The sequence below is a fragment of the Plectropomus leopardus genome, chromosome 17, assembly GCF_026936395.1.
Source record: "Plectropomus leopardus strain MGB_pleo_1.0 chromosome 17, ASM2693639v1, whole genome shotgun sequence".
Lineage (NCBI taxonomy): Eukaryota > Metazoa > Chordata > Actinopteri > Perciformes > Serranidae > Plectropomus > Plectropomus leopardus.
The window spans coordinates 9175328-9190289 of NC_142192.1; the positions used below are offsets into that span (position 1 = coordinate 9175328).

General features: G+C 37.8%; 1 protein-coding gene across 3 annotated transcripts in view; it reads left to right on the plus strand.

The window, feature by feature from the left end:
* The window catches only part of csmd3b (CUB and Sushi multiple domains 3b), a 463214-nt gene that overhangs the window by 247069 nt on the left and 201183 nt on the right, over positions 1 to 14962 (plus strand). For all 3 annotated transcript variants that reach the window (XM_088090048.1, XM_088090049.1, XM_088090047.1), the window contains one exon: positions 7456 to 7568. In XM_088090048.1, coding sequence (XP_087946174.1) covers positions 7456 to 7568 — 113 coding nt within the window. The remainder of the gene's footprint in view (positions 1 to 7455; positions 7569 to 14962) is intronic.

A 14962-nucleotide genomic window follows, 5' to 3' on the forward strand; every position in this document is an offset into this window, starting at 1 on the left:
GCTTGCAGAGCCAGCCTCAAATGGCCATTCAAGGAACTGCAAGCTTCATTTTTCAGCCCTGGCAGTTGCCACTTAGGAAGCATTCAGTTGGGTAAAATAACCCCAACACTCCCCTATCCAAATCATTATTTTTTTCATTAATTTTCAAAGTGTTAAACTTAATAAAATACTCACCAAATATTGCACAAAACTGTACACGCAAACTCCTTCAAATACACTCTGCTCGACTTCATCACAACACCCAGCGCAGACTGTATGGGATGTAGCTGCTGCGGTAGTGGGCCTATCACACTTTGCATTAAATTAAACAAAGGTCTGGACACAAAAAAAGATGGAAAGCGGGTTACTTTCACTGATGAAATTGCATTACGACTTGGTGCTGGGTTACATAGGTCAATATTAAAAATCACAGTAAATCAGTGAACTTCTGCAATTCACAAAGTGAAGTTTCAAGAAAAGATCAATAGTGTGCAGCCCGTTATTTGAATATGAATTGTCTCCTGTCATATGTTCAAAATGGCTCAAAGTGACCTTTTTTTTTAAAATGCTGTTTATGTATTATTTATGAATTAATTATTCATAAATTACCCGCGCAAAAATCTGCTCTCTAGTAATACTGCTTTTTTTTTTGTTTGGTGATTACAGTCTGCTTAAATGCTAAAATGAATAATTAACGAGTTAACAAACGAACCAATGTACCTCTGTCAGCCTCTGTGTGCCCCCCCCCCCCACCTGCTTCCCTCGCTCTCTCCTTCCATGTCTCACCATACCTCCATCGATCTTTGCCACCCCTCGCTTCTTTATTTCCTCCCTCTCACTCTCTCTCATTCCCAAACTGCCGATAGAATAGCTGGTTTGTATTTCCGTGGAGGACGAGAGGCACAGAGGATGGATGGGAGGATGGTAGACAGAGAGATGGAGAGAGGCAGAGATGCTCTTTTGGTCTAGTGTATTTAATCAATTATGTTCTCTTGCTCCCTCTGGCAACTCTCCACTTGATATTCTCTCTCTCCTGTAGACACACCACATAAATGGTTGCACACTCACTCCCACAGCACTGTTTTTTTTTCTTTTTTAATGTAGTTGTAGTTGGAACACAGGAGACTTTCATAAGTTTTTAGTATATTTACCCATCTATATTGGTGAATTACAGACTAGAGTTGAAATGTGACCTCCTGCACATTTCTGGGAACAGCAATTGTTGGTGGTTGGTTGCTGACAAACTCCTATGAGGTTTTGAGCATTCATTATGAGAGAATTTTGTTTTTCCCAGAAGGAACTACCACATTGGGATTTACCCTGTTTTATACAACAGTGATGTGTGAGAAGGAAATATCACCAGAGCAAGTAATTTTCCTCTGGCTCCCCCGAGAAAAAACACCAATTCACTTTATTTCATAGTAGACACTCGCTTTAAACATAGGAACAAGAAACCGTCTCACAGTTTTTCTTTAATTCCCTCATGTATAACAAGTCATTTTATATGGCTAAATATAATACTTAAATATATTGCAAAATGTCAGTATAATCAAGTCCAAGTTAAAGGGATACTTTAACAAGTTTCCATCAGCTTTGAATCATAACATTGTGAGTAGCCTGCACAACTTTTAGATTAATTAATCAAGGAAAGCAACTTAGAGCTCTTTGATTACTTATTGATTACTTATTATTATTGATTGATACAATTTGCAGACAAGAGCCAGTGCAAAGTCAAACCAGAGAACAAATCTGAGCACATACAGCCAAATTAATTAAGTAAGATATAGCTCCTTGTAAGCCATCCGACTCTTTTTTTTTCTTTTTTTTTTTTAAAAGATTCATTTTTTGGGCTTTTATTACCTTTGATGGACAGGACAGTTTAAGCCTGAAGGGGGAGAGAGAGAGGGAGTGACTTGCAGCAAAGGGCAGCGGATGGAATTGAACCCCTGGCCCCTGTGATGAGGATACAGCCTCTGTATATATATATAGCTGGGGCGCCTGGTGGCTCAGTGGATAGAGCGGCGCCCCAGCCATCCTTCTCTTGATGGTGTTGTACTCGGGGAGAGCCGACCTCCTCTCTATCTCTCTCAATCTCCGATCAAACACTAAAACTAGACAATGCTGTATAAAACAATACTCTGTCACTGTATTGTCTGTTTCTTGCCCTAGATGTTTTCACAAACATATTTTGGTGCACTGTTTGGCTGTAATATGAGAATTTGTGAACATGTAGTGGGCCATACTGTTTCTTGTATTCTTAAAATGGAGGCTGAATAAACACAGATCAAATGGTAAAACTAAGCAGTGCTGATCCAATATGAACCAAGGTTCTGTTACTGATTTGCTTACTTTTTTATTGCCTTTCAGCATTTTTAGAGACATATCTTAGCGTACTTTTAACTGTAATTAGAGATTGTTTGTCACCAGTTTGCTGTCATATTGTTGCTTGTGTCAAAATGAAAAAGTTACCCACCATCTGAAGCATCTCTCTGGTGCCGCACAGTGCATTCTGCTTTTCTACCTTTTGAGCAAAACAAATGCCACAGCCCTTTTCCTGTGTTTTCTCTGGTCATGAAGCACGAAATTTCAAAATATTCATGTATCTCGACAGCAAAGACCATCTTTTCAGCAGTGAAATACTTTTTTAAGTGCACCAAGTGACAATTAGGAGCCTTTGTTTAAACTGATTTAGCATTTTAATGTGTTTGTTGAAGAATACATCTATTTCATGCAATCTCCTCCAGATGCTTTGTTGATGGTCCATGACATCTTTAGAAAACTCACAGTTGAATTGTATTACCACTTTCAGAAGTTATAGAGTTAGCAGCCCTGAGTAGCAAGCCTGGCTTCACCCAATGTATTTTACACCTATGTCACTGTCAAATCACAGAGTAGGACACCCTCTCAGACCAAGGTATTAAAAAAAATTATTGGAGCCCATCCGAATATGATCTATAATACCTCGGGGCAGCTCTGGAGTGCTTTTATAGCAGATATCTTGGGAGAACACTTACCAGTCACAGGCAGAAGCCATCAGCATAGATGAATGATTTAATAATGCATTGCAAATTGTCCACAAGGGGAAAATCCACTAGCTTCTCAACAGCTCAGAAGCTGATGTTTTTTTGGAACTATTAGGTTTCCTGCTGAAAGTGTCATTTTAAGCTTTAATTACCCATGTAAATCGTTGCCAAGTGCACACAGTCTTTTTTTTTGTTTTCAGTATCATTGTCCTGTGTGTACATTCATACCTGGCACCTTTACGCAGGAAGCATTCCCACCTTTTGTTGGGATCCAGATTGGTGACCTTTTAAGTCGCCAGCATGTTTCTCCAACCTTCCAGCGAGTGCTGCAAAAAAAGAGAGATTTCTACCTTCATCCCACAGCTTGGAGTTGTTAAGTGCTTCCTGAGCATGCAGTTTAATATTTTCATGTCACACACACTGGCTCTCACTATAGATTTATGTTTTAATTCCTGTTTTAATATTGGAACAGATTGAATATGCACACACGCTGCCCTTAATGATGCACTCTGGGTAATGATGTCATAGCAAGAAGTGAATTGAGAGCTGTAAACATGAATAATATGTGTGAGAGAGAGCGTGCACATATGAAGAGACAGAGAGGAGAGCTGAGGAAGGGAGAGGGAAAAGAGGAAGAGGGCAGGGGAAAGGTAAAGAGAGAAAGCAAGGCAGGCGTGTAAGGGGTTTGTAGAGAAGAAAGGGGGCAGCACAATGGTTCAAACAACAATAGTAAAATTAATATTATTATTAAGGGATGAAATGCTCATGCAGTATTTCTTTACTTTTCTGACTGCATCAGATTATAATAGAAAGCAGATTTTAGAGAGACAGAAGGAGCAAGATCTGTCTGAAGTGGCGCCTGTTTGCTCAGGACACCATGTACATTCTCTGAAGGGCTGGCACGTTGTGCCCATTGTTATCCAAATATTGATATAACCTGACTGTTCTGCAGCATTTTGGCTATGTCAAGGCTAGTGCTCAGAGTTCTGTCACTGGAAAAGGTTAATTTAGTTTGAGTATGTGTTGGTCCCTTTAGAGATTGTAATCATGATGTTTATTTGCCTGTAGTTGTGATTATTTGTATGCATCATAATCTTTTTCAGTCTTTGCACAAGTATCTGTTAATTTACCACGCTGAAGTACAGTGACAGACGTCACTTTAAGCCATTTAAAATACATTTGTGTTAGATTTGGTTCTTCTCACGTACAACAATGCATACTTTTCATCCTTTAGACAATGTCAGTATCAAACAAATCTCTGCAGTTTAACTCTTTAACACCTGGACTGACATCCGTTTTCTTGTGCTGCATTCAGATGCCTTCTACTGGCATTGAAAATTGTCAAGAAATGTCATGTAAACTGCAAAAGAATTAGTGAAAAGTAAAAGGAAATTATCTGAAAATATTATTAGAGATTATCAATACCAGGGAAAAATGTCTAGAAATTTATATTTATAATTCTCTAAAATACAAATTTAAAATTATGTGACAGAAAAGAAAGAATATATTTATATTGGACACTTTCTTGGGGTCTTGTGTATTTTTCTTTTTTGTTTGTTTTCTTTTACTTTACATTACTTTTTGGCATATTTGCAGGTACTTTTCTTGTATCTTTTTTTTCTAATTTCTTGTTATGTTAGGGGAAATTTCTCATCACCCTCTTTCCATGTTTTGATAGAAATCAAGTCAATTTGCTGCGGTATCAACAAGTTAACTATGCAGGCTTTTTCATACATTTACATCATGTCCTCATGCAAGCAATAATACATAATAATGTTCTGGATACATTCATGCTTCATTTTTTCCCTTCACAATTATTTTTCATATACTTCAAATTAACTTTGAAGTAATTACTTTTGTTCAGGTCTATTTGGATGAATGGATTACCTTCATGTATTGACATTTTACATTTCAACTGTCTTGTCACTCTCGGGTCTTAGACATCAGTGATTATTGTCCAGCAGCATAATATCTGAACCTCTTCCATCTCATTTACTGTCCAGTCTGTCTCCAAGCTAATAGACTGATTCAGCATTGATTTGCCATAGTGTATTCAATTGGAATTTCAGCAGTCTATCTGAGTACGATAGTGAGTGGGTGAGTTATTTGTTAGTCGTGAAAGCTGAGTACAGGGCGCTTGCAAAGAAATCAACAATGAATCGCGAAGTTCCTGGTTTGAGTGTGACCAGGATTTTTTTGTTTGTTTTGTTTTGTTTGTTTTGTTTTCCAATTATCTCTCCACTACTATCTGTAATAAAAGCATTAGTTGCACAGTAAATACTTAGAAAAAAGACCAATACATACAGAATCAAACAATAAAAACAGATATGAAAATTCTCTGGAGTCTCTCTTTATGTAATGTATACAGATTCTTTTTAGCTATTCATGCAGCTGACAAAATTAACTAAATGTACTGAGCAATTGTAATGACCCTATCCCAGCAAATTAAGCATATCCTATTATATGGGTGTCTGCTTTACTGCTGTTGGTCACCTACATGCACAGTTGTGTTTTTGTGTTGTTGTGCTGGCACTGTTGTATTTAAATGGCAGTTTGTGTCTATCTGGGCCCGTGAAAAATACTTTGTGTTTATTTACTTGAGTATGTTTGTGTGTTCGTATGTGTGTGTGTGACTAATAGCAGACATCAGAGAATCCTACTGATCTAGGGCACAAGGTGACCCTCCCTCTGTCTCACTGTCACACACACACACCGACACACCTTCTAAAACACCTGCTCAGCATTCTTGTGCTCCACTTTATACCGCTGTTATTAGAGGGTACGGGTGTTGGATGGTAGTGTGCACACTACAATGCCGCTATCCATGTGTGTGAGCATGCATTTGTGTACCCATGTGTGTGTGTTGATATTAATGGACTGCGAAGGTTAACAGCAGGGGTGTATTGAAAAAGACAAGCGAACACAAGAGGCCCGTCCACTTCAAACTCATACCTGCATCTCATATGAAACAGTCAAGGTGATATTACTAAAAAAAAAAAATTTAAAAATATGGAAATGTAACGGGAGCAGAAACAGCACCTGTTGGCCGATGCTACAAGATGAAAGCGCCATACATCAAAGGGCTGATATATAGAAGGAGATTATTGCCAGCAGAGATTGTATTTGAGCTGCAGATATTTGAAGTTATACAGGAGCAAAGGGGTTTTATTCTCTAAGTGTCAACCGGATAGCAGCCACCTCCTCTAAGGCTGCCAACAATGACCTAACACTCGCACTTTGCCAACCACAAGAGCCTTGCTCATTTCTCAGCCAATTAAGGGATCTTATCCTCCCCACTTGATGAAAGAATTGCAAATTGGGTCCTATCTACGAGTGCTATGCACCATCAAAGCCTCAGTTCATAAGCTGCTTCAATGCAAAAAAGCTAATATTGTTAAAAGTAGTGTACTGCACTCTTACAGGCCAGTAGTTTTTTGAAACCTTTTGGTATTTGCATGTTAGTTACAATTTCAGTGAAAAGAAGTGGACAGAATATTTAGAAATAATAATAATTATAATATTGTGGTCCAGTACCAACTTTCTCCGTAAGCTTCCAAAACTACAGAGAGAATTGGATTTGTGATCAAAGTTTCTGGGTCAAATCCCTTACCAGCCAGCAAGATGTGGCAAAGGCAATGAATAAGAATTCCTGCTTCATTAAGAGCAGTCGAGGCACCTTTTAGCATACAGCATAATCCCCAGTTACTCCCAGTGGAGCTGCGGAAACCGACTGGTTGTACTGGGCGGTGAAGTCCTGACACTGTATGTAATTCACTGAGTGTCATTACAGAAACAATAGGCTTTGTTCTCACTTCATTTTAGACAGCAGCCACACACAAAGACACACATTGACATACACAGGCAAGACAGAAAGCAATAAAGAATAAAATGAACGAAACCTTAGGCTGATTTTTTCAGTGTCTGTTGTTGCAGTGACATTTTTACAGATTGACTACTTCGTTTTACAGACTTTAGCTTTGTTCCTTTAAAGAATGGCAAACAACATTTACAAATCGAACAGCCAGATGATAAGGTGCTGGACAGAATAACGTGAAATATGGAAAAAAGTAGAGTTTGCATTTTAGATAATGCTCCCATGGTGGTAATTATATGTATTTTAAGAGGGGCATTATCTGACTATTTTTCCTTCTCATACAGAATAGCTACACAATGTTGTTTTTTCCCTGCTCCCTCAAAGTATTCTTGTAGTTACTCAAACATGTATGTGTGCATTGTCTGTACTTAAAGGCCAAATGACATTTAAGACCTTCAGAGCAAGGTCCTTTTCTAACACTTCATTCAGTCTGATCCTCAAGGGCCTATTCTAGGATGAGTTGGAATATAAAAGGTAAAAGGCTAATGTGTTGTATGTGTGCTTGTGTGCATTAGGTTATGTATGTGCAGTTTTTTTTTCTTCTTTGTCTCATAAATGTTCTTTCAATCTTTCTTTCAGGTTGTCTGGCAGTAATGTCCCCTCTCCCATCGTTAGCAACAAGAACTGGCTCCGGCTGCATTTTGTGACTGATAGCAACCACCGTTACCGTGGTTTCAGCGCACATTATCAAGGTAAGATGGGTAGAGGCATCTTAATGCAAACACATACATATATATGCATAAAGGGTGTCCATTAATGATAAGCAGAACTGATCTTCAGATCTCTTTGTGTGTGTTAATGATGTTTTTTTAGCTCCTTTGCCATTTTCTGTCCTTTTGTTTTTGTATTTTTTGTTTTTCTCTCTGCTGCTTTTTTCCTTTCCAGCTGACAGTTTTCCCCATCATCTTGCCTCTAACTCCCTTTAATTACGCTTGTTGACTCCAATCTTCTCTTCTCTTCTCTTCTCTTCTCTTCTCTTCTCTTCTCTTCTCTTCTCTTCTCTTCTCTTCTCTTCTCTTCTCTTCTCTTCTCTTCTCTACTACAGTTTCTCTTGCTGTCTCCATCTTTCTGTATCTCCCCTCAGTCTAGTTCTCTCTCCTGTACTCTTTCTTTTTCTCTCGGGTAACTGCTCATAGGCGTGCAGTTAGATTTCTTTGACATAAACGCTAACTGGTGGGAGATATTAGGAAATTCATTTGGCAATATCCACGTCTCCCAACAGCTATAATGAGAACTGAATGTGTGGAGCAACTGCACAGACAGGCTGGATAGAGTATATATTTTACACTTTATTTGTTTTTCATACTCTCGTGTTTTGTTTTAGTCTCAGATCACCTCTTGTTCTCTGAAAAAAAAAAAAAAAAAAGGAAAATACATTTTGGCCCCTTTTTGTGAATCACTAGTGCATGGTGCATAAAGTCCATTCAACATCACAGGGCTCACAGGAGATGGAGCTGTGTGTGATACTTTCATGGCCAGAGGCCTGTGGCGCACCTGCAGCACAGTTGGACACAGGTGTGATTGAAATACACTATCAGTCAGGGTTTTCTGGATTGGCATGAATCATGTTCAGCGTATGAGCTCCTGTAATCCAAAATATTGGGAACTTGTTTAATTTGTGTGGTCATGGGTGTAAAGTTAAACTAGTGCAAACTAAAGTCGTGTATACTTTACACTGTGCTTTCCTCAATGCATCTTTGACCTGGACTGAGTAGGCAGGCAGCAAAAGCGTAAATCATGGTCATGCTTGACACCAAAATTGCACCGTGCCATTTGATTATTACTGACACACTCCTTGCTATGACTAGCCTCTCACTTCATAGCACATTCAAGTTCACAGCAAGTCAACAAAATACAAAGCAGACTCAAGAGAAGAAAAATGAGGTGTGCACCCATCCAAAATGCCATCTCCCGGAACTATGCTGCCCTCAAAAATGGTCCCTGTTTGTACAGTTTGTCAAAGAAAAACACTATGATAATGTGGACACGATATGTTTACATGACATGTTTTTAAAAAGGCACAAAACATTTAAAGACACTCAAACAATCCTCAGTGATACAGTTTGAGTGTTTCCCTTTCTACATCTTCTCAACTCAAATATTTCTTGTCACTATTTTTTCCACAAACATCATTGTATTTTTCACTGTACTTAACACTGTGTTTTTTTTTCTAAAGTAATTATGGTAATTTGCTTATTTTGTGGGGCTGTTGCCAGCTGTCACTGTCATCAGTGAGAAACCTTTCTGAGCATCTTTGAATTGATATTTATCTTTCTTCAGATAGAGAAGGGCTTGCTTCCCTTCATGAAAATGTAGCATCTGAGAAAATGGCTGTTGAAATAGAAATTAGTATCATTGCATTGAGCAAGAGATTGCTAATAACCAAATCAGTGTAGAAATATTATTTTATAGCTGGTATTTTGTACATGTTCCAACCCTTTAACCAGCTAATTGATTCCAGCTATTTTCCTCCTCAGTGCTCATTGAGATTTGTGTCATTTAATATTTAGATTTGAAAAAACAAAGGTTTCTTTATGATCCAGTAAATCTTTACTGTACTGGTGGCATGTGCCACGTGCAGGACTGTGCGCTGTTAAGCCAATTAAGCAATTGAAACTGTAATTAATTCAGTTTATGATTTTTCATTAAGTCTGCATAATTTTCCAATCTGTGGGCATGACGACCTTATTATGTGCCCCCAGATGACACCTCAGTGAAAATATTGCTTGTTTTTATTTTTTGAAAACAACCACTATGGAAGGACGTCCATGTGTGGTTCTCCTCTGAGTCTCCACTGATCTCATAAAGTCAGCCCCACATCAGACAGGGCACATTTTAGCAGCCAAATTTGTTCTCAATGAGATTGAAGCATCTTGCTTGCAGTTTTTGCATTGTCGACTGCCTCATGTTTATGCAGGAACGTCCTGAACATCTCAAGTTGAAAAAAACCTGAGGTCATTGGCATTTTTTCCTATGTCCAAGTAGAGTACTACAGGATAAATCTGAAAAAAATCTACTTTTTTTTCTACAGCAAATTGTCAAACTCTTCCTGACTCATCCTTTAAAAAAGCCTTGATCCAACCATCATCCAGCTGGTGGTGCTCTCTCTGATTTTGTTCTTTCTGTTGGTCTCATGTACCCAAGTGGATCCCCGTCTCCCTGTGTCCAGTCCGCAAGTGCCCTCCGCCTGCCTGTTTCTGATCTGAGAGTTGACTTCACAGTAAATAATGATTAGGCTAAGGACAGGTAATTCAGTGGTTGCCCATAAACAGTTTTTTTTTTTTTTTGTTTTTTTTTTAAAGCATGCAGCAAGCTGTAAAAAACACTTCATCTGCAACTTGCAAAACACACTGTGTTTGATCAGGGCTTTGAATTTAGTCCAGACATATTATCAAAGACAGTATATGAAATTCACATCAGAATGTTTTATGTATATAAGTAGCATACAGTGATTTGTCAGAGGATCTATTAAAAACTTCATAAAATTATTAAACTACATCCCTTCCCTGTTTCTTCAACACCTTTTGCCTCACTGTCATTCTTCTTCTTTATCCTCCTTTCATTTTTTCCTTCTCCCATCATTCATTCCTCACTGATCGACTCCTCTTGTCCTTGTCAGTCTTTTTACCTTCTGTACATCTCTCTCTCTAACATTCTTCATGATTGATTGACTGGCAACCTAACCACTCCCCTTGAGATTTGCTTTAAATTGGTTTAATTGATCTTAATTAGCTTAAAAAGGTTAATCAACATGTTAATGGGGGATGTCAGTGTGATAGGTTAGTTGATTAATTAGTGAAGTTCCTAACAAGCTTGTGATTGATTGGCTACTTCCTGTCAGCTGTCAGTCATCTCCATTACCTCGCTGGTTTTTATACATTAGCAAAAGGGCACACTCATTGTACGGCTGCAATGAACCATTATTATATTAAATAATGAAAAACTCCATATTGGTTTGTGTCAAGAATCTATGTTTGCCAAGGACAAAGGACTGTGGGCTGATAATGGTGATGATAAAAACTATTTATGGTACAGAGAATTATGTGGTATATAATTTATCTTAAAAGCGCGTATCTGTGGGGGTTCAGCTGAGGTCTCATATTTTACCTTATTTACCCTATTTTAACATGGAAGAAAAGTGGATCTGAAGGATGTGTTGTCTAAACAATATAGAAAATGAGATCTTTTTTGTTTTCTGCTCTACTTTTTATTTAGAACTGTGCAATAATTTGTTTAGTAAGATAAAAATAGACATCAGTTTAGTAAATTTTGAAGATTCACAAAGACTGAGATATCTGCTCACAGTTGAAAAATGCAAATTAGCCAGTTATCTGGAGAAAGACTGGGAGAAAGGATAGGGCTCTTTATCAAGATGATCTTTAAATGTTTGGTCATTTTTTGTAGGAGCAGTTCATTTGAAACTTGTTTTTTTTTTGTTTTGTTTTTTTTTGGTTGTTTTGTTTTGTTTGTAAAATATCAGTGTATATAAAAGTGAATGAAGGAGTAGATTAATGTGCCAAATACTTTCTAAATCAGTCGTCTTGTCAATAACACGCAAGAAAATAGTGAAAAATGCTCTGTGTAATTTCCCAGAGCTCAAGGTGACTTCTTCAAATGGTATTTTTATCCAACTATCAGTCCCAAACACCAAAGATATTCTTATCATGTTTACATTTAAGAAGCATTAAGAAGCAGCTTTTTTTTTTTACTTTTACTATTACTAAATAACTTAGATACAGTAGTTGCCGATTAATTCTGTCGATCGATTAATCACCTTATATTTGCATCTCTATTTCAGTGCCTAAAAGAATTACTTCTAATAAGAAACCTACTCGTTGATAAGAAATTTTCATACACTTTTTTGCAGACATTAAAAGATCAGGCGCTACATGAATATGTTATCACACACAGTCATTTGTTTTCTGTGAAATATAGTTTAATTTCAGTGCCTGTGGATTTCAATAAACCAGCCAGTGAGAAAATGAATGCATTATCTGAATTAAGTGTAATATCTTCTTACTTTACTTCACTATATCTTTGGTAAATATGCTGCAACATTTCAAAGCCACTGACATCGGAAGCTGACTGACAGATCTCCTATGGATTTTATATCTTATAGGGCCCCTTGCAAACCACTTGAAAAGGAGGGAAACTTAAACACATATCCAGTTACATGTGCAGTTCTTTAAAAGTGATTTCTGGAGTCATTAACCTTAAAATACTATATTATTATATGTTTTATTTTGTTTGTTTCCAGCTTACTTTTATTGTGCTCCGTTCCACTGCATTTATGATGCTCTAACCCCATCACATTACACTTTAATTAGCTTTCTCAAGACATTCATCAACTCTACTTTATTCTAAACAGTTCCACTTAATGATAATCCACTTTTTTAAAAAAAATTTTTAGATTTTACTTTGGCTATAATTCTACCCCACAAGCCATATGTTGTTCTGGTCTGCTAAATTCTACTTGTCTCTAGGAGAATAAATTATAACAGCAAAGCCCCTGGGCAGGGTTAGTTAAGTTTAATGGCAAACACTGTATGAAAACAATTCCAAATTTGTCTCTGAGAGACTAAATGAACAACTCTGCTTTGGCAGGGTTAGTTTATTCATAAGACACTGCTATGAGACCTCAGAGGGAGACGTTTGGCTCTAGGTGCTGCTAGCGAGCTGGACAGACTGTGTGTGTTTGTGTGTGTGTGTGTGTGTGTGTGTGTGTGTGTGTGTGTTTTACAGGTCAGCCACTCGTCTCATAAAAACCTCCTCCTTCCGCTGCTGCCCAGTTATGAAGTTCTGAATTGATAATAATTTCTTATTGATTTTTAACCATGTTTGCAGAGAGGCAGGGCCAAAGAGGCAGAAAAGAATGAGAAACATTACAGACGAAGAACAGAGAGGATAGAAGGGAGGTGGTAAAACAGTAAGGAGATCCAAAAAAAAAAGAAAGGGAAGGCAGAAAACCGACCCAGCAAATAAAAAGAAAAAGGCAAAAGAAAAAGAGAGACATAGCCAAAGAGAGACGTGGAGGGGAGGGGGGTTCAAGTCATTTGGCAGTGAAGTTTGGCTAAATATTTAAATATTAAAATTAAAGCTTTTTAATGTCCTGCTGTTATAAATGGCTGCTGTAGACCACTTTAGAGAAACAGTAAGTGAATGTTTGCGGATTGATTGCTGGGTTCTTGGACACAGGAAAAGCCTGTTTGTGTATTAGTGTATTTAGTAACGCAAAGCCTACAGCTCCTCTGCATGGCTAAACAGAATTTACAGAGTTAATTGTCCATTTGAATGCTTAATTGATGCTGCAAAATGATTCACGATGGCAAGGTTTTAAAACATGCCATCGGCTAGAAGAGGGTAGGCCTAAATTAAAGGCATTAACCATTTCAATTCAATAACTCTCTCATCAGGACATAGCGATCTTGGTAAAGGGATGAATATAAAGCAGAAGAGTTTTGGGGTTCTTACCCAGGTCATTTTGAGCATCACACACTTCAATGCACCAATTTATGGTGGAAATGTCTTTTATTTATGTAAAGAAAAACACAAAATTCAGGCAGCAAGTGCCAATTCAAAATATAAGAATACAAATGAATATAATGCAGTGAGGCTGTCAGGCATTCTGTTTTGTTTCAAGTATTTATTTCCCTGTGGATCAACTTTGCTTATTTAATGTTTTCCCTGCCCAGTCAACACACGAGTAGGGATGATTTACTCCTTGGTTTTCTTTTGTCTCTGTGTGGTGCTTACTCACATAAAAAACCCTAAATATCTTATGTGTTCTCATGCTTAAAACTTTCTGCACATTCAAAAGATATCCCATATATCTGTGTTCTCTAAGAAGTTGAGAGAAAAGTTTAAGTATTTTTAGAAAAAGAAAATATATTGACGATAATAAAGTCTTAACAGTTCAATAAAAGAAACTCTGCTCTAATCTGCTGTATTCAAACCACCTGAGAGACACAGGGTATTGTTTGGGACTCAAAGTTGAGGGAAGCAGCCTTGCGCTACTCTTCTTTGGATGTGGAAAACTGAAAACTAACAGAAAACACTTCAGATCAGGCATGAATCTCACCATTGTGCAGCATATTGTCCACACAAATGTTAATTTCACTACATCCAATAAATTGTGGCTCACAGCTTTTTGGTGGGACGCATCCTGGAGTCTGGATACAGTCCCAAACAAAGCAAAGGTGTCTCTTAAGTGGGAAGAGAGACACAGAGCTACCAGTCAGAGGAAAGACGCCAAACTGCAGTCCAAACTTTTAACCAGTCAAAATAACAGGAGGCAACAGTAGTTGTACTGTCAGGAAATGTGCATTACTCAGCCTATTCTGTAATGCCTTTTTTTTTTATTATGAGTTAATTCTGAAAATTTAAGATTATTATTTTCAATCAGTGGCTCTAATGCTCCACAGCATTTAACAGACTAGGATTCCATCTTTTGGTTTACCTTACTGTCTCACTAATTTGGAGCTGTATTAGAGCAGCTTCTGCTGTGTTTACTCCAGTCTTCCCTTCCTACAGCAGCAACAGCTCTCCCTGCATGATTTGTTGGAGTGGAGCCTCAACATTTCTTCTTCTTTCCGTTTTACAGCAGGTTGCAACCATTGCTTTTGAGTATGCATACTGCCACCTAGGCAATATTGTGTTAAAAATAAAACTTTCAAAACTGGCATACTCTTGTAACTCCTTAAAATAGAAGTCCTCTGCTACTTTCATGTTTTTATGCATGTGTTCTAAATATTGCGAAAGACATGTCCCCTGCATCCGTCCTGAAATCTATGCCTATGCATTATCTATCTGCTCCTTAATTCCCCCTTTACAGTAAAACACAAGCACAGCCATTGAGTGTCCATTAGCATGTTTAATTGAAGCCCTGCAATTATTCAGCTATGTCAACATCCCTGAGCAAGAGCAAATGCTTTTCACTACAGAACCAAGACGCATTTAAGGATTCAGCTCAACCCAGTATAGAAAGCATGTATATGATTGCAGAGTGTGTTTTGAAACACGCTATATGATGTGTCTGTCGTACTCCAGCAAGCCAAGATGAAATTAGAGCTGATGTAGTCTCTTACCC